This window comes from Antechinus flavipes, chromosome 1, assembly GCF_016432865.1.
Source record: "Antechinus flavipes isolate AdamAnt ecotype Samford, QLD, Australia chromosome 1, AdamAnt_v2, whole genome shotgun sequence".
NCBI classification, from domain to species: Eukaryota; Metazoa; Chordata; class Mammalia; order Dasyuromorphia; family Dasyuridae; genus Antechinus; species Antechinus flavipes.
Window position 1 is genome coordinate 632,684,663 of NC_067398.1, and position 20,742 is coordinate 632,705,404.

Sequence of the window (20,742 nt, forward strand, 5' to 3'; positions counted from 1 at the left end):
TAATTTTCCTAATATTGAACCAGCCCTGCATTCCTGGTATAAATCTTACTTGGTCATAGTGTATTATCCTGGGGATGATTTTCTGTAATCTTTTTGCTAATATTTTATTTAAGATTTTAGCATCAATATTCATTAGGGAGATTGGTCTATAATTTTCTTTCTCTGTTTTCAGCCTACCTGGTTTAGGTATCAGTACCATGTCTGTGTCATAAAAGGAGTTTGGTAGGACTCCTTCAATCCCTATTTTTTCAAATAGTTTATTTAGCATTGGAGTTATTTGTTCTTTAAATGTTTGGTAGAATTCACATGTAAATCCATCTGGTCCTGGGGATTTTTTCTTAGGGAGTTGATTGATAGTTTGTTCTATTTCTTTTTCTGAGATGGGACTGTTTAGGATATTTACTTCTTCCTCTGTTAGTTTGGGCAAGCTATATTTTTGGAGGTATTTTTCTATTTCATTTAAGTTGTCAAATTTATTGGCATAAAGTTGAGCAAAGTAACTCCTAATTATTGCTCTAATTTCCTCTTCGTTAGTGGTGAGTTCTCCCTTTTCATTTTTAAGACTAACAATTTGATTTTCCTCTTTCCTTTTTTTAATCAGATTTACTAAGGGTTTGTCTATTTTGTTGGTTTTTTCATAGAACCAACTCTTAGTTTTATTAATCAATTCAATAGCTTTTTTACTTTCAATTTTATTGATCTCTCCTTTTATTTTTAGAATTTCAAGTTTAATGTTTGACTGGGGGTTTTTAATTTGTTCCTTTTCTAGCATTTTTAGTTGCAAACCCAATTCATTGACCTTCTCTTTCTCTATTTTATACAAATAGGCCTCTAGAGATATGAAATTTCCCCTTATTACCTCTTTGGCTGCATCCCATACATTCTGGTATGATGTCTCATTATCGTTTTCTTGGGTGAAGCTATTAATTATGCCTATGATTTGCTGTTTCACCCAATCATTCTTTAGTATGAGATTTTTTAGTTTCCAATTATTTTTTGGTCTACTTCCCCCTGCTTTTTTGTTGAATGTAATTTTCATTGCATCGTGGTCTGAAAAGGATGCATTTACTATTTCTGCCTTACTGCATTTGAGTTTGAGGTTTTTATGTCCTAATATATGGTCAATTTTTGTATAGGTTCCATGAACTGCTGAAAAGAAAGTGTATTCCTTTCTGTCTCCATTACATTTTCTCCAGAGATCTATCATATCTAACTTTTCTAGTATTCTATTTACCTCTTTGACTTCTTTCTTATTTATTTTGTGGTTTGATTTATCTAATTCTGAGAGTTCAAGGTTAAGATCTCCACTATTATAGTTTTACTGTCTATTTCTTCTTGCAGCTCTCTTAGTTTCTCTTTTAAGAATTTAGATGCTACCCCACTTGGTGCATATATGTTTAATATAGATAGTGCTTCATTATCCATGCTACCCTTTAGCAAGATATAGTGCCCTTCCTTATCTCTTTTAATTAGATCAATTTTTGCTTTAGCTTGATCTGAGATCAGGATGGCTACCCCTGCTTTTTTGACTTCACCTGAAGCATAGTAGATTTTGCTCTAACCTTTTACCTTTAACCTGCATGTATCACCCCGCTTCAGGTGTGTTTCCTGTAAACAACATATTGTAGGATTCTGGCTTTTAATCCATTCTGCTAACCGCTTCCTCTTTATGGGGGAGTTTACCCCGTTTACGTTTATGGTTAGAATGACCAATTCTGTATTACTTGCCATCTTGTTAACCCCAGTTTATGCTTTTCTCCCTTCTTTCCCCTTCCCAGTATTAAGCTTGTGAGCACCATTTGCTTCTCACAGCCTTCCCTTTTTAGTATCCCTCCCCCCCGCCTTAGAGTTCCTCCCCCTATCTTACCCCTTTCCCTCCCAGTTCCCGTATTCCCTTCCGCTTAGCTTATTCCTTCCCTTTTCACTTTTCCCTTCTCACTTTTCAATGAGGTGGGAGAAGTTTCACCATAGATTGAATATGTCTTAAGATTTTTCACTTAAAGCCAATTCTGAAGGCAGTAAGATACCCACTATATTCATCCCCCTCCCTTCTTTCTCTCAGATATAATAGGTTTCCTATGCCTCTTCATGAGATGTACTACCCCCACTTTACCCTTTTTCTGGTACAATGTCCTTTCCATATCAATTTCTAGAACAAGGTATACATGTATTCTTTATACATCTATATAGTCAAAATATAGTTCCCAAGATTAATCTTTACCTTTTTAGATTTCTCTTGAGTTCTGTGCTTGTAGATCAAACTTTTTGTTAAGTTCTGGCTTTTTTCATCAGAAATAGATGAAATTCGCTTACTTCGTTGAATGTCCATCTTCTTCCCTGGAAAAAGATGCTCATTCTCGCTGGGTAAGTTATTTTTGGTTGCATACCAAGTTCCTTAGCCTTTCGGAATATCATATTCCAGGCCCTTCGATCTTTTAATGTGGATGCTGCCAGATCCTGGGTGATCCTTATTGTGGCTCCTTGATACTTGAATTGGGTTTTTCTAGCTGCTCGCAGTATTTTTTCCTTCGTCTGAGCGTTCTGGCATTTGGCCACTATATTCCTTGGTGTTTTGATTTTAGGATCCCTTTCAGTGGGTGATCGATGAATCCTTTCAATGTTTATTTTACTCTGTTCCTATGACTTCTGGGCAGTTCTCTTTGATAATTTCCTGGAAAATAGTGTCCAGGCTCTTTTTTTCATCATGTTTTTCTGGAAGTCCGATGATTCTCAGATTGTCTCTCCTGGATCTGTTTTCCAGGTCTGTTGTCTTCCCCAGAAGGTATTCCACATTTTTCTCCATTGTTTGATTTTTTTTGGATTTGCTTGACTGATTCTTCTTGTCTCCTCAAGTCATTCAATTCCACTTGTTCAATTCTGATTTTCAGTGAAGTATTTTCTTCACTCACTTTTTAAAGATCTTTTTCTAATTGTCCAATTGAGTTCTTTTGTTCTGTGGAATTTTTTTTTCCATTTCGCCAATTTTGTTTTTTAGAGAGCTGTTTTCTGTTTCCAGTTCACTAATCCTATTTTTCAAGGATTTTACTTCTTTATCCACTCTCTCTTTAACTGACTTCTCCAGGCTCTTTTGCCAAGCCTCCCTCTCCTTTTCCCAAGCTTCCCTCTCCTTTTGCCAAGCCTCCCTCTCCTTTCCCCATTTTTCTTCTAGCTCCCTTGTGAGAGCCTTTTTAATCACTTCTATGAGGTTCATCTGTGCTGAGGAACAGACGATCTCCTCCTTTGGGGAATCACCTGGGGACTGCCTGTTTTTAGTCTCCTCAGGATTTAGAGTCTGCTCTCTATCTGTGTAGAAGCTGTCAAGGGTTAAAGTCCTCTTCAGCTTCTTGCTCATTCTGTCTATTAATCAGAGACAAACTACCAAAGAAAAACAGAAAAAACTGGAGTCTTTCTTTGGGGGGGGGCTGGGTGTGTTATCGAGCTTCCTCTCCAGACTGCAGGGGGCAGCAGTGAGGCACTAGCAGGACTGTGCTGCGCCTGCGCTCTGAGATCCCAAAGCGTGCTTAGTCACTGAGGGGGGGAAAGGGGTGGGCGGCCAGGTCCTGAGAGACTCCAGCTGTTTGGGGTTGTGTTCTTCAGCCCCACCGGTGTTTTTAGCTTCTCTGCTGGGCTGCTGACTTGCTGCCGGAGCAAAGTATCCAGTCCTGTAGCGAAGCTCTCCCTGCAGAGACGGCTGCGATCACTCCCCACCCCCTCTCCAGTCTGCTCCCGTGCTCTCACTGCTGCTGCCCTCAGCCTGCGCCCGATCTAAAACCGCCCCAGCCCTCCAGTAAAGACAGACCTTTCTTGGCGAATCTCAAGGATGGCTTCTCTTGGTAACTAGTTGTGGGTTTTTTTCAGTCAAGCATTGATTCAGAGGCTTGTAATGAAGTGGATAGTGAGAGAAAGCGCAGAGCTTATGCAGCTGTGAGCCTCCTCTCCACCATCTTAACTGGAAGTCCACTTTCTATTTATTTTAAAGAAAACAATAGGAAAAATGATAGAAAAGGAAAATAAAACAAAGCAAAACAAATAGAACAGAACATTGCCTTGTGCCCATCAAAATATCAGGGAGGATTCAACATATATAACAAGTTTCTGCTTTAATAAAGGACATGTGATAGTAGTAGAAATTATATTCATGGGTGTCCATCTTTGCTTTCTTGTGGGTTATTGTTTTGTTCTCTGCTGTGAACTTTTTTTTTTACTTTATTGTTTTTTTTTTTTCATTTCTCCCAAGCAGACTATAGTTTAGCATAGATATATTCTCTCTCTCTCTCTCTCTCTCTCTCTCTCTCTCTCTCTCTCTCTCTCTCTCTTTCTCCTTCTCCTCCTTCTTCTCCTTCTCCTTCTCCCTTTCCCTCTCCCTCTCCCTTTCTTTTTTTCTCTCCCTCTCTCTCTCTTCCTCTCTCCTCCCCCCCCTAAATTTTCTACTTTAATTCATCTCCTTAATTTGCCTTGCTATCACTTCATTTCAATCCCACCCATGGATCTCACCCTTGTCTTCTTACCTAATTCTGTGCATCTTCCTTTGCCCAGCCCTCCTTCCTTATGTCTTTGTGGATTTTGGGAGTGTGCTATACCCTTTGTAGTATATATAAATTATCTTGGTTATTTAACCTTTCACCTCCAAATGAGGTACATAGAAAGAATAGACACAGAGGTTCAGAATTCCTCCCCCCTCTGAAACCTCTGTGTCTATTCTTCTTCTGCACCTCATTTGTATCTTTCTTTTGAGCTATTCAATTGCTGTTGTTAATCTTACACAGATGAAATACATTTCCTTATAAAAAATATAAATGATTTGTCTGTGTTAAGTTCCTTGAAATTAATATTAGACATTGGCACTTAACAGGTTAATTTTTTAAATTAATTCAGGTTTGTTGAAAGTCCTAGAAAAAAAGTTCATTGAGTGTCCTTTTATTTTTCATTCAATATTATGCTTAATTTTGCTAGATATGATATTTTTGATCACAGGCCTAGTTCGTGTGTGTATGTATGAGTGTGAGAGCAAAGGAGGGTGAGAGAGAAAAAGAGAGGAAGAGTAAAGGTGAACCTACTGTGAGAGCAGCATTTTAAAAAAACCTTTAATAATAGGGTATAAGCCCAGTAGAAACACTGCTGGATCAAAGGGTATGCACAGTTTGATAACTTTTTGAGCATAGTTCCAAATTGCTCTCCAGAATGGCTGGATGTGTTCACAATTCCACCAACAATGTATGAGTGTCCCTCTTTTCCCACATCCCCTCCAATATTCCACATTATCTTTCCCTATCATTCTAGCCAATCTGACAGGTGTGTGGTGGTATCTCAGAGTTGTCTTAATTTGCATTTCTCTGATTAATAATGACTTGGAGCATCTTTTCATATGGCCAGAAATAGTTTCAATGTCTTCGTCTGAAAATTTTCTCTTCATATCCTTTGACCATTTATAAATTGGAGAATGGCTTGATTTCTTTTAGAGTCAATTCTCTATTTTGGAAATGAGGCCTTTATCAAACCTTTGACTGTAAAAATGTTTTCCCAGTTTATTGCTTCCCTTCTAATATTGTCTGCATTTGTTTTGTTTGTACAAAAACTTTTCAATTTGATATAATCAAAATTTTCTATTTTGTGATTAGTAATGATCTCTAGTTCTTCTTTGGTCACAAATTCCTTCCTCTTCCACAGATCTGAGAGGTAAACTATCCTCTGTTCCTCTAATTTGTTTATAATCTCATTCTTTATGCCTAAGTCATGAACTCATTTTGACTTTATCTTGGTGTACGGTGTTAAGTGTGGGTCAATACCTAGTTTCAGCCATACTAATTTCCAATTTTCCCAGCAATTTTTGTCTGTTCCTCTAATTTGTTTATAATCTCATTCTTTATGCCTAAGTCATGAACTCATTTTGACTTTATCTTGGTGTACGGTGTTAAGTGTGGGTCAATACCTAGTTTCTGCCATACTAATTTCCAATTTTCCCAGCAATTTTTGTCAAACAGTGAGTTCTTATCCAAAATCTGGGGTCTTTGGGTTTGTCAAACACTAGATTATTAAAGTTATTGTTTTGTCCTTTGAACTTAACCTATTCCACTGATCAACTAATCTATTTCTTAGCTAATACCAAATGGTTTTGGTAACTATTGCTTTATAATATAATTTTAGATCTGATACAGGTAAGCCACCTTTATTTGATTTTTTAAAAATTAATTCCCTTGAAATTCTTGACCTTTTGTTTTTCCATATGAACTTTTTTATTTTTTCTAGGTCATTAAAATAGTTTTTTGGGAGTTTACCTCTCAGATCTGTGGAAGAGGAAGGAATTTATGACCAAAGAAGAACTAGAGATCATTACTGATCACAAAATAGAAAATTTTGATTATATCAAATTGAAAAGTTTTTGTACAAACAAAACAAATGCAGACAATATTAAAAGGGAAGCAATAAACTGGGAAAACATTTTTACAGTCAAAGGTTTGATAAAGGCCTCATTTCCAAAATAGAGAATTGACTCTAAAAGAAATCAAGCCATTCTCCAATTTATAAATGGTCAAAGGATATGAAGAGACAATTTTCAGACGAAGACATTGAAACTATTTCTGGCCATATGAAAAGATGCTCCAAGTCATTATTAATCAGAGAAATGCAAATTAAGACAACTCTGAGATACCACTACACACCTGTCAGATTGGCTAGAATGACAGGGAAAGATAATGTGGAATGTTGGAGGGGATGTGGGAAAAGAGGGACACTGATACATTGTTGGTGGAATTGTGAACACATCCAGCCATTCTGGAGAGCAATTTGGAACTATGCTCAAAAAGTTATCAAACTGTGCATACCCTTTGATCCATCAGTGTTTCTACTGGGCTTATACCCCAAAGAGATACTAAAGAAGGGAAAGGGACCTGTATGTGCTAAAATGTTTGTGGCAGCCCTGTCTGTAGTAGCTAGAAGCTGGAAAATGAATGGATGCCCATCAATTGGAGAATGGCTCTGTAAATTGTGGTATATGAATGTTATGGAATATTATTGTTCTGTAAGGAATGACCAGCGGGATGAATATAGAGAGGACTGGAGAGACTTACAAGAACTGATGCTAAGTGAAATGAGCAGAACCAGGAGATCATTATATACCTCAACAATGATATTGTTTGAGGATGTATTCTGATGGAAGTGGATCTCTTCGATAAAGAGAGCTAATTCAGTTTCAGTAGATCAAAGATGGACAGAAGCAGCTACACCCAGTGAAAGAACTCTGGGAGATGACTATAAACCACTACATAGGATTCCCAATCCCTATATTTTTGCTGCCTGCATTTTTGATTTCCTTCACAGGCTAATTGTACACTATTTCAAAGTCTGATTCTTTTTTGTACAGCAAAATAACTACTTGGACATGTATACATATGTTGTATTTAATTTATACTTTAACATATTTAACATGTATTGGTCAACCTGCCATCTGGGGGAGGGAATGGGGGGAAAGAGGGGAAAAATTGGAACAAAAGGTTTGGCAATTATCAGTGCTGTAAAATTACCCGTGCATATAACTTGTGATGATTTACATTAAATTTGAGACTAAATTATTTGCATTTTGTCTTATAGATTATAGGAAGCAATAATAGTTTCTAAGAAAGGAGTGCATTGATAAAAATATGTGATATTAATCACCAACTATGCTACATACTACACAGATGTACTGTTAAGCTATCAATTCTAGACTTATTTAAAATGCTAGAGAAAATGAATTTTAAATAGCAAAGTAAAAATTGCTATAAGTTGATTTTTTGATTCGATAGTATTAATTTTAATCAAGATGTTTAAATAATAGCTTATTTCTGTTAAAGGGTAGATTTGAAGAATTATTTTCTATATCTTTTGGATTTGTTTTGTTGTTATTTTTTAATCTTATTTTAAATAGTGTTTCCCCATTGTGTGTGTGTGTGTGTGTGTGTGTGTGTGTGTGTGTGTGTGTGTGTATAACAACGTACAGAGAGAGAGCACGAGAGCGTGAGTGGGGGGGGGGGGGGCTTTGCAGAGTAATAGAAAGAGGTGAGAAGGGGAAAGTCATGTGCAAAATTAAATATAAAAATGTAGAATGTGAATAAGACCAAAAGTGAGGGCAAAGTAAGGAACTATATGATTTTTTTTCTTTTTTAAATTTTATAATTTTTTATTGACAGAACCCATGCTAAGGTAATTTTATACAACATTATCCCTTGCACTCTCTTCTGTTCTGATTTTTCCCCTCCCTCCTTCTACCCCCTCCCCTAGATGGCAAGCAGTCCTATATATGTTAAATATGTTGCAGTATATCCTAGATACAATATATGTGTGCAGAACCGAACAGTTCTCTTGTTGCACAGGGAGAATTGGACTCAGAAAGTAAAAATAACCTGGGAAGAAAAACAAAAATGCAAATAGTTTACATTCATTTCCCAGTGTTCTTTCTTTGGGTGTAGCTGCTTCTGTCCATCATTTATCAATTGAAACTGAGTTAGGTCTCTTTGTCAAAGAAATCCACTTCCATCAGAATACATCCTACTACAGTATCGTTGTTGAAGTATATAATGATCTCCTGGTTCTGCTCATTTTGGAACTATATAAAATTAAAGGAGGGTGAGAGTACCTCCAGCTGCAGTGTATAAACTACTGGAGGTGGAGTCAGCAGGAGTTGTGATAGGAAACATTTACTATGTGATCCTGAGAATTCTCTTAGCTTCTTTCTCTTTGCCCCATTTTCTTCATCTATAATATATAGACAATAATAATGCCTACCTTCTAGGGTTGAGAGGAAAAAAAAATGAGAATATTATATCATCACATAACTTTTATTTCAAAAATATTTAATCATATTTTTGTGTATAAATTATAGTTTGTTCTTTCTTTTTTTCCTAGTTTAACTTCGTTGGAAAACTTTTGGGTCCACGTGGCAATTCACTGAAGCGTTTACAGGAAGAAACTTTGACCAAAATGTCCATTCTTGGAAAAGGTTCCATGAGAGACAAAACAAAGGTAATAGACTTATATAACTAAAATATAAGATCCCAGAAGGAATCTTAGAGATAATTTATTCAAATTCTATAATTTTACAGATATGAATTAAAACCCAGAAAGAGAATTTAAGTTGAGATCTAAAATGTGAAAGAATCAGTACTAAACATTAAATAACCATTTTCACTCTAATGCTTTTTTCATAGTCACATGTCATATAAATAATGGAGTAGGTTTTTCATACTTTAATTTTTAATCTATAAATTAAATTTTTGGCCAGAAGTCAGGAGTTCAAATGTGGCCATAGTCGCTTACTCTTGGTCACCCTAAGCAATTCACTCAGTCTCTGTTTTCTGATCTATAAAGTAGGCATGATAATGGCACCTACCTTCTAAGGTTTCTGAGAGCATCTATTCAAATATTTTTAAAGTGTTTTTCACATGTTAAAATTATATGAATACCAGCTGATATTGTTCTTATTATGTTCTGTTTTTCTGGTCATTTCTCATTGTCCATTATCACTGTTAGAATTTTGTATACCTTTTATTAAGATAATATAAAAGATCTTTTTGTGTGCTTGTATATATATGTGCATATAAATTCTGAATGATTTCTGAGGTTTAAATTTGAATTAACTAGAAGAAATTGACAAAGGTCTTTTGTGTCTCTTTTACTCAGGAGCACTTCTACCACTTTCTGGGATGTAAAGCATTTACACCTCTGATGGGAGGGGCCCTCAAACCTTTTTCAGGGCTTGTTTTCCAACTTTGGTGTTCAACTTCCACCCATATCTCATCTGTGGTTCCAAGAAGCTCTAGGATATGTAGCACTCAGACCCCAGTAAATTATTTTGGCAGATAGACTAAACCTTGAGGATAACTAAGGGGCTCAAACCCATTGTTGAGTTAAGGGGGTGTCTACCCCAAGCAGGTAAAGACTTTCACAGTAGAATAAGTGCATTTAAACAATTTGTTTCAATAGGCCATGAAGGCAGTGGAAATAGATGTTACAAAATCCTTAAAGCTTGGTTAGATATCAAAGATATCAAGGTCATCTGCTGCATCCCAAGTTGTTGCCAGTCATTTTTATTTTATTACTGAACTGATGACTCTGGGAGGGAGAATGAGAGAGAAGTGAGTCACTTCATGCAACTGCTTCACTTAAATTGAACTTATACATGAGTCAAAAAACTCCATCCATTCCATTTTACCAATCTCAGAGTCCTGTGGTGACAGCCAAGTGACAAAGAAGCAAGTACTGGTACACTAGGGTCATCTTCTCTTTGGGTCGAAGCAGCGGAGTAGCCTTTTTAAAGGGTCATACTGCTGAGCTTCTGGCATGAGGAAGGAACTGGAAAAACCGCTCTAAAAATGGTCTGCTTCCTCTAGGCATGCTGTGCTCTGCTTGCCACTGCAGGTAGGGGTCCTACACCATGGCTTAAACAGCAAAACTTTTATGCAGATGATTGCACATATCACTGATAGCTTGAATGTGCATAGGCTTGTGGACAACCTGAAATCTGAGTGGACCTGAAAGACAAATAGCTCTTGTTGCAGGAGAACCTAACAGTATTACATCCAAACAGTGGCTCCAGCTGAAACAGGCTAGGCAGATGAAGGCCTTCTTACCAGTCCCAGAGGTAAATAGACATTGTTCTTGTATGGCTGCAGTTAAAGAAAGTACCATGAAATTGGCTTGGGTTTCATAATCAGAAGTAATCCATCAACAAGCTTGTCTGCCTCCCCCGAGGCACATGGCAGTATGATCACCACTGGCAGGAAAGAGCCCTGCCACCATGATGAACCCTGATGTCGCCAAAGAAAAGCCTTATGAAGATTGAAGAGCTTCATCATCAGTGTTCAAAGGAGATAAGTTGGTAATATTGGGTGACTTAAAAAGCAGTTGAGTCAGCATAGACTCTCAAATATGGCAGAAACCACTTGGGTGGAGTGGACTTGGGAAAAGCAACAGCAACAATCACCTTCTTAACAGCAACACAGTCTTCCATTTATCTAAACACTTTTAGCCTAGTGAGTGCACCCTCATAGAAAACATTGACATTTAATAGACAATGTCATTGTAAACAGAACATAGACTTGTCCTTTGGAAAAGGAAGCCTTTGCATTCAACAAAAGCAGCAGCTCCAAGGCAAGATGACTGCTAAAATACTTAATGTGAACTTTAGAACTCTGCTCTTTGGATGAACAGTATGTTACTTATTTGGAGGGAAAGCTTAGCTAACAAACAGCTGACAACAGTGAAGTCAAAAAAAAGAGTGGGCAGGTTTCAGAGATTTGATGTATAGCACTGGTTAGAGCATTTGCAAACATCAAGACTGGTTTGACAAAAATTGGCGAGGAAGTTCAGAAACTGCTAAATGAAAAAAAAAATAATTGCAGCGTTTACAAGCAGGATAATCTAGTCATCTCTAAGAAGGCAGAGTTTAATTTTTATCAAAAGTGAAATGTGTGTAAAGACTAGAGAGATTCAGGACTCCTTAACGCAGCAGAAATTTAATTTTACACTGAGAGTAACAATCCAAAATGTTTTTATGATGCCCTGAAGGCTATGTAGGACCAAAGACTTATGGTGTATCTCAGCTTCTCATTGATAGAGCCACAATGATTAGTGATAAGGACATAATACTGAAGAGATTAGCTGAACACTTAAAACAACCTTATCAACAGATTGTCATCAACCAATACTGAAGCCATTGACTATATACCTCAGGTTGAAGTTAGTCTCTCTCTAGCTGAACTTCCAATTGAAGAAATTTTTAGTGCTATTTGACTTCTCTCCTTGGCAAAATGCCTTGTACAACTCATTAGATTCTAGCTGAGCTTTATCAGGCAGGTATCCTCTTCTGGCCAAAATCTTCTGAGGGTTATCATCTCCTTATAATTAAGAAATGCCTTCACTGAGATTATCTTGTGATAGTCCTAGTGGTGGTGGTAAGGATAAAGGAATGTCTCTCTTAGTCATTGCTGGCAAGATTCTTTCTAGAGCCAGTATGACTTCAGAAAGGATTGAGGAATAGGCAATATAGTATTTGCTTCCCAACTATTCCAAGAGGAATGCCAGGAGCAAGACAGAGGTCCATGTGCGCTTCATTGGTTGATCTCACCAAGAATTTTGATACTGTCAGTCCTGAGGGCTTTTGGAAGCTCATGGGAAAATTTGATTACCTGAAGAAGTTCATCAGTATTATATACCACTTTTACAATGAAATGCTTGATTAGGTTCTGAATAATGGATGATGTTCTTGCACTCTTTTAGACATCAATATAGAGAATCACAGCTATGTGCTTACTCCCATGCTTTTTAGCATGATGTTATCTGAAGTATTGCCAGATGCCTTCAACAAAAACAGAAATGACATCAAGATCAGCTACTGCACTGACAATATGTTATTTAACTTGAAAAGGCTACAAGTCATGACTAAAATGGGGGAGACATCAATTGGAATATGGTTGAATAAATTGTGGTACATGATTATGGTGGAATATTATTGGTCTATGAGAAATTATGAGAAAGGATGCTATCAGAAAACAAAACAAACCAACCAAAAAAAATCTAGTAAGTTCTCCATGAATTCAAGCAAAGTAAAATGTGCAGTATACAAAGTAATGTTATGGGATGATCAATTGTAAGTGACTTTGCTGTTCTTAGTGATTCAGTGATCTTTCATATGCTAATTTTGACCTGATAATTAACACCAAGAAAACAGCTTTTTCAAGCCAGCAAATGGAACCATGAGAACATCAATTATAGAAAATAGAGAGATTTTGGATATTATGGACAAGTTCACTTAACGAAGTAATATATTTTCTGTGGATATTCATATTAGATGATGAGGTTGACATTGTCCTCCAAAGGAAAGTGGGAGAGAGAAGAGATATTAGGGTGTACCATACTGAAGCTTGATAGAGCCACTGACCTCATTGCTGTATACTTGTGCAACCTGGACAGTCTACAGAACATTGTCAGGAAACTGAATTGCTTCCAGTTGACTTGTCTTAGGAAGATTCTGAAGATCACCAACGTGGTAGATGAGAAAGTCCTTTCTCAAGCTGCCCTGCCAAGTATTCAACCTCTGCTGCAGAGATCTTAACTCCAACTCCAGTGTCCAGTCCACGTCGTTTGAAAGCCTAGACAAGGACTTCCGGTTAAGATGGCGGAGAGGAGGCTCACAGCTGCATAAGCTCCACACTTTCTCTCACTATCCACTTCATTACAAGCCTCTGAATCAATGCTTGACTGAAAAAAAACCCACAAATAGTTACCAAGAGAAGCCATCCTTGAGATCCGCCACGAAAGGTCTGTCTTTACTGGAGGGCTGGGGCAGTTTTAGATCGGACGCAGGCTGAGGGCAGCGGCAGTGAGGGCACAGGAGCAGACTGGAGAGGGGGTGGGGAGTGATCGCAGCCGTCTCTGAGGGGAGAGCTTCGCTACAGGTTTGGAACCTGCAGCAAGTCAACAGCCCAGCAGAGAAGCTAAAAACACCGGGGCTGAAGAATACAACCCCAAACAGCTGGAGTCTCCCAGGACCTGGCCGCCCCCCCCTTCCCCCCTCCCCTCAGTGACTCAGCACGCTTTGGGATCTCAGAGCGCAGGCGCAGCACAGTCCTGCTAGTGCCTCACTGCTGCCCCCTGCAGTCTGTAGAGGAAGCTCGGTAACACACCCAGCCCCTCCCCCAAAGAAAGACTCCAGTTTTTTCTGTTTTTCTTTGGTAGTTTGTCTCTGATTAATAGACAGAATGAGCAAGAAACTGAAGAGGACTTTAACCCTTGACAGCTTCTATACAGATAGAGAGCAGACTCTAAATCCTGAGGAGACTAAAAACAGGCAGTCCCCAGGTGATTCCCCAAAGGAGGAGATCGTCTGTTCCTCAGCACAGATGAACCTCATAGAAGTGATTAAAAAGGCTCTCACAAGGGAGCTAGAAGAAAAATGGGAAAAGAGCCTGGAGAAGTCAGTTAAAGAGAGAGTGGATAAAGAAGTAAAATCCTTGAAAAATAGGATTAGTGAACTGGAAACAGAAAACAGCTCTCTAAAAAACAAAATTGGCGAAATGGAAAAAAAATCCACAGAACAAAAGAACTCAATTGGACAATTAGAAAAAGATTTTTAAAAAGTGAGTGAAGAGAACACTTCACTGAAAATCAGAATTGAACAAGTGGAATTGAATGACTCGAGGAGACAAGAAGAATCTGTCAAGCAAATCCAAAAAAATCAAACAATGGAGAAAAATGTGAAATACCTTCTGGGGAAGACAACAGACCTGGAAAACAGATCCAGGAGACACAATCTGAGAATCATTGGACTCCCAGAAAAACATGATGAAAAAAAGAGCCTGGACACTATTTTCCAGGAAATTATCAAAGAGAACTGCCCAGAAGTCATAGGAACAGAGTAAAATAAACATTGAAAGGATTCATCGATCACCCACTGAAAGGGATCCTAAAATCAAAACACCAAGGAATATAGTGGCCAAATGCCAGAACCCTCAGATGAAGGAAAAAATATTGCAAGCGGCTAGAAAAACCCAATTCAAGTATCAAGGAGCCACAATAAGGATCACCCAGGATCTGGCAGCATCCACATTAAAAGATCGAAGGGCCTGGAATATGATATTCCGAAAGGCTAAGGAACTTGGTATGCAACCAAAAATAACTTACCCAGCGAGAATGAGCATCTTTTTCCAGGGAAGAAGATGGACATTCAACAAAGTAAGCGAATTTCATCTATTTCTGATGAAAAAACCAGAACTTAACAAAAAGTTTGATCTACAAATATAGAACTCAAGAGAAATCTAAAAAGGTGAAAGCCTAGACAACTTTTTCTTTCTTTCTTTATTTTTTATGGAGTACTCACACAAGGTCACTGTCACATGATATCAGAAAAAGCCATAGTTTTCATTGTGTGAGACATAGGAGACGCTGGCATGGGATTGTCCAATATAACATACCTGCATCAAAGAAGGCACTGTGCTTTATAAACAAATAAGAATTGTAGCAGTTTAATTTAAACATGAGATGAACAAATTAAGAATATCTTTATTCCAAATGTTCATAGGGACTAATTGTGTCTGACCTATGATAGAGTCTTCTAAGCTCATATTTTGAACAACCACGTTTGAATACACTGTACTAGGAGTTTGACAGAATGGTGTTATTTTGGTTCTTTTTGAGCACAAAGGACAACAACTAGCTGCCTTCCACTGTCTTCTTGGTGGTGTATCTTTTCACCTTCTTAGGAAATGCTCTAATGACTTTTTTCCTTCAAATTCAAATGTTAATAACATGCTAGCTATTCATGTAAGCTAGATCATCACTTGTCACTGGTGATAGGCTTTAAGAATTAAAGAAATATTCAAGATGAATAGTTTAATATGGCTATATGTTATATAAGGAAAATGAAACTCAGAGTTTAGATAATTCAACCAAGGTTGAAAACCAGGTAGAAAATGCCTCAATTACAGCAAAGGTCTTCTGACACCATGGTAGTATTTTTGTTGTCATAGAGGATATTCTTATTTCTGATAGAAGATAAACTAATAAATATAAAAGTAATAGAGACTGGCATTTCATGGACTTTCAACTGCTTACCTGAGAATTCATTCTATATCTTATCTAACAAGTTGTCATCCAGCTCATTCTTGAAAATCTCTATACAAGGGGAAACCACTGTCTGCTAAAGTAGACTATTCCACATTATAGACAGAGACACAGAGAGAAAGACAGAGACAGGGAGATGGGCAAAATCTCTTGGGGACAAAGCACATGAAATCTAGAGGAAAGAGAGAGAGACAGACCGAGACGGGCAAAATCTGTCTTTGGTACAAAGCACATGAAATTTAGGGTGTTGTGTGGGAGAGAAAGAGAGAGACAGGCAAAGTCTCTAAAATCTCTTTGGGACAAAGCACATAAATCTAGTTGCTCTTCAAAAGGAGAGTCATTCAAATACTTAATAGTTTTTTGTTTGTTTGTTTTTGTTACTATTGACTTCTCTTCTCCAGGCTAAATATTAGTTATTACAACCTAAATTTGAATGAACAGCATTATCTTGGTTCTTTTTGCCAATCCGATTGCCTTTCTCTGGCATCAGTATAATTCCTAAAATGATCTACCCACAAATATATTGCTATAAATGCTTTGTACAAAAGCAGAGAATAGTGGAATAATCATTTCTCTGATCTTATTTAGTCTAAGGTTCCATTATCTATTTTGATTCTCATATTTGATTTCACTAATTCCACTTAGGATTGTTATTTTTGGATTCTGACTCAGTTGTCTAATGTTGTTTCTAGTATTGCACTGTCTCTGAATTTGATCAATTTTCATCAAAATCTCTATATATGTCAGTGTTAAGCAGCACAGATCCTCCAAGGCTTTGCACTAGCAACCTCCAAGTTTTCATAAATCATAAATGGTGACTTTTGGGGTGCAGCAATTTAACCATTTCTAAACGCTCCTAAATATACTGTCATGAAGACTGTACTCTGCCTTTTATTTATCAGGGTTAATATGAACATTTGAAACAAATTTACATTTATATGGTGTTTTTATGTTTGGATTGCAAATTGTTGGATTTAGTTATTAGACTTGAAGTCAGAAAGACCTATGTTTAAATCCTCAACTATTTATTAGCTGTGTGACTGTGCAGAAAAAGTCATTTAAGCTCTTCCAGTCCTACTTGGAATAGTACTTGCTGCATTGGTTTATTATGAGGACCAAAAGAAATCATATAATATAAAGTGTTCTCCAAATATTAAAGCTCTGGAAGATGCTATTATTTTATGAATTATATAATTATTAAATTATAATTATTTTCACATATTAATGTAGTAATATGACAATTTTTGAAAATTATCCTGTAATATATTTTGTGGTTTGTGATATATTTTAAGTTATGAATTCTCATGCAATTTTTTTTATCTCTTGCTATCACTTATCATTTAGCAATTAGGGCAACTTAGGTGAGAAGTGAGGAAATTGGACACCTTTTGTTGTGTAATGCCAGTAGACCACAATTTAGGTGCTCTGAGTGAGTTCAGATGAATAAAGCTCCTGGATACTAGAAAGAACGGATACTTATAATTCTCAATCTGCTATCCTTTATCTTTGAAATGTTGGAGAAAGGGGAAAATCCCATTGAATTTGGGATTAAAAATCCTGATTTTTAATAAGTAACAGACTGGATCCTATAAATTATAAACACAATGACCTTGTCTTTTATTTCTGACAAAAATTCTCCACTATATTATTTAAAGGAACACTAGGGAAACAGTAGTCAGTTAAAGATGGAATTGTTTCATGAAAACAAGTCATACTAGACCAACTTTATTTCCCTTTTTAAATGGGATCTTAGTCCTATAAATAGTTGATACTATAGGCATAAAACAGTATACTTCTTCAGTTGTTTCAGTGACATTTGACTCTTTCTAACTCTGTTCCGAATTTTCTTGACAAAGATACTAGAGTAGTTTGCCATTTCCTTCTGCAGCTCATTTTATAATGGGGAAACTGAGGCAAGCAAGGTAAAGGACTTGCCCAGGGTCACATAGCTATTAAGTGTCTGAGACTGGCTTTGAACTTGGGTCTTCCTGATTATAGATTTGACACTCTATTCACTGTATCACACTAAGGGCCCCAACAGTATATCCATACAAGCATTTCCAAATTTCTGTAAAACATTTCCAGATTCAGACCCAATGAGTAGAAATTAATTTTTCATAATTTTACCTTGCATAGATGTTTCTAGTGGATTTCTCCAGTGATATGTTCTTGGGCCTGTGTTGTTCTATATTTTTTAAATGGCTTCTGTCCTCTTAGAGAATGGCTGTTCATCAGTTTTCAGCCTGAGAGAGAAAAAAATAATAACAAATGGCAGAATCAGGATTCAAAAAGTTCTTAGTAGGATAGATTGATGAGTAGATTTGAATAATATGAACTTCATGGGGATAAGTGTGAAGTCTTATACAAAATAGATATGACATAGGACATATAGTAGGTAGCATATAATCTATGAATGGTCTCTAGTCTTTAGTTTATTGTAAATTTTATATTAATAGGAGTTGTACCATGCCCACAAAAATTGCTAATGAAAACTTTTAAAGTCCACCAAGAAGCATAGTATACAGAGAAAGGAAATAAATAAATCTACCAAGTCAGATTGTATTTGGAATTCCATATTCCAATTTTTGACATCACTTTTTAAAATAAGAATACACTAGATGAAATATACTCAGAGGTCTGGAGTATGGGGACATGAAGATGTCATGCAAAAATCAGTGATTATTGAGAAGAGCAGCAGTCTTAGGAAGTACATATCAACTCTCCTGAAGTGTTTGAAATCACACTAGGATTAACTTGTTTTACATAGACAGAGTGGGATAACAGGAGCAGAAACAAGATGCAGAGATGAAGGCTCAAGTTTGATACAAGGAAAAATTTTGTTGCTAGAATCACCTTTAAGTAGACAGGGCTGTCTTGAAGATTCCTCATCCTTGAAAGTTTGCATTCAAAGAGGAAAGCTCTTGGTCAGGAATATAGTAGAAGTGATTCTTATAATTAATGTTACAGCCATATGTATCATGCCTGGTTAATGATAGAGAGTCCATTTGATCTCTAATAGTTGCATTTATTTTACTCTACTGTGATATGATTTCTGCGGAACAATATTTTCCAATATTCTCCCTTGAGGGCTCAACTTAAAAAAAAGAGAGAGAGAGAATAGTGGTAAAGTCAACCCCTCATCCAATTTCTTTTACTTCCATTTATATTTTACTATTTCAGTTACTTTTTTCCATCAAATTATTTTTTGGGAAAAAAATTTTTTTATGGTTACACAAAAAAGCCTTTGTAGGAGTACCTAATTGCATGTATCTACCTCTTAATTTAATTTTAGTAAAGATTGTGTTAGGTATTTAGGTTCATTTTTCATTTAAACCTTTGTGACACATCCCAAAATAGACTCATGTATTTTAATTATTATTTTTCTCATAATTGCACATTGTGAAGAATGATTTCTTTTTTCTTCAGGAAGAAGAGTTAAGAAAAAGTGGAGAAGCAAAGTACTTCCACCTAAATGATGATCTGCATGTTCTCATTGAAGTTTTTGCCCCTCCAGCAGAAGCATATGCTCGAATGGGACACGCTTTGGAAGAAATTAAAAAGTTTCTCATTCCTGTTAGTATAGTAATTTTATTTCTTCTAAATCATATACTTTAAACAGTTACATATGAAATTCCTTCTTCAGTTTCCTTGTGATATCTTTATCTGCATTTTATACTGTAGTATCTTTGGTTAGCATAACTTTCTAAGTTTCATGATAGATGATTATGGATAATAAGAATTTGATAACTTAAGCACATTACATTGAGAGGGTTGGGGCATGGGGAAGGGAAGCTGGCCATTCTTAACAATCAGTTTCTCTAGAAAAATGGTTTATCGTGGCTTTTTGGTGTCTATATTCTATGATACACTGGTATCTGTAATTCAATCCAACAAAAGTTCGTTGAGTACCTCCTATATATTAGGCATTGCAGTAAACACTGAGAATAAACTTGAATACTAGACCTGTGATATCACTGGTATAGAAGACTCCTAGATGGGAAATAAATGCCCAACAATGTACAACTACAAGTTTTTAAAGTGTCTGAGAGTTTTCTAGAGCTAGTTCTCTGTCTGCTAGTGATGTCATTGGGGTAGAGAGATAAAATGATAAGTCAAAGTAGATCTGCATAACTTAATAGATATCTAATCTATCAATCAGAAAAGGAGAAAGACAGAGACAGAGATTAAGACTGAAAAAGCAATTAGGAAATACCTTCAGACAGCAAAAAAGTTAACATAATTGTATGTGAGCATGGTTTTGGGAAATCATGTCAGAAATACTAATTCTAAGAATGTGCTAACTAAGGACAATGAAATGAGAAGTTTTTACTGTAGTATGTATGCTGTACTACTTTATTATTATTATTATACTTATTTCTGTTTATATTTATTTTATAGTTATTATATATACTTGTATTATTATATATAAGTACATATTACTTATTATATATTATATTATTATACTTATATGTTTTATTATTATTATATTTATTTGTTTTTCCTTCCCATCAACTTCTACCTAATTATGATCTATCATATTGCCACCAGTTTATTCTTGGACTTCCTCACATGTATGTGTGCATCGTAGGGTTTGTTTTAACTTATCTTATTATAAGAATGAACTTGACAAGCAACAACAAATATTTCTCTATTTGATAACAGAATAAATAGGACTCTTATGAATCCATGAATCCACCCTACCTATGACTTTTTTAAAAAGTACATTTCAAATTTAATTTAGTATAGTTATCTTCTTGCTGTTCAGCTTGATTTTAATTTCTTTTTGAATTTCCTTTTGCACTCTTTTATATATTTTAAAATATTTCAATGACACTTTTTTCTTTTTTGAAATCATCCTTACCTCTTTAATCTTCTTATAACTTTAAACATGACTCCCAAATAAAAGCTCTTCCTTATACTAAGTAAATATAATCATTAGATAGAGAACTCATCTTTTCCATTTTTCCCATATTTTGACTTTGCTCAAATAAGTCTTGGTTTCTTCCTGCCTTTTTTTTTTTTTTAAATTCTGCCTTAATTTGTATCATTTTAAGTGGCACTGGGCATGAATTCAAATCAGGTTGTAGACATTTGCTAGCTATGTAATCCTGGCTAAATCACTTAGCAGATCATTCATTTCCTCCAACT

The 20,742-nt window shown here is 36.2% G+C and overlaps 1 protein-coding gene across 1 annotated transcript in view; it reads left to right on the plus strand.

The window, feature by feature from the left end:
- Positions 1–20,742, plus strand: part of KHDRBS3 (KH RNA binding domain containing, signal transduction associated 3) — a 243,697-nt gene that overhangs the window by 126,222 nt on the left and 96,733 nt on the right. The window contains exons 3-4 of the mRNA XM_051971129.1: positions 8,881–8,997; positions 19,021–19,167. Coding sequence (XP_051827089.1) covers positions 8,881–8,997; positions 19,021–19,167 — 264 coding nt within the window. The remainder of the gene's footprint in view (positions 1–8,880; positions 8,998–19,020; positions 19,168–20,742) is intronic.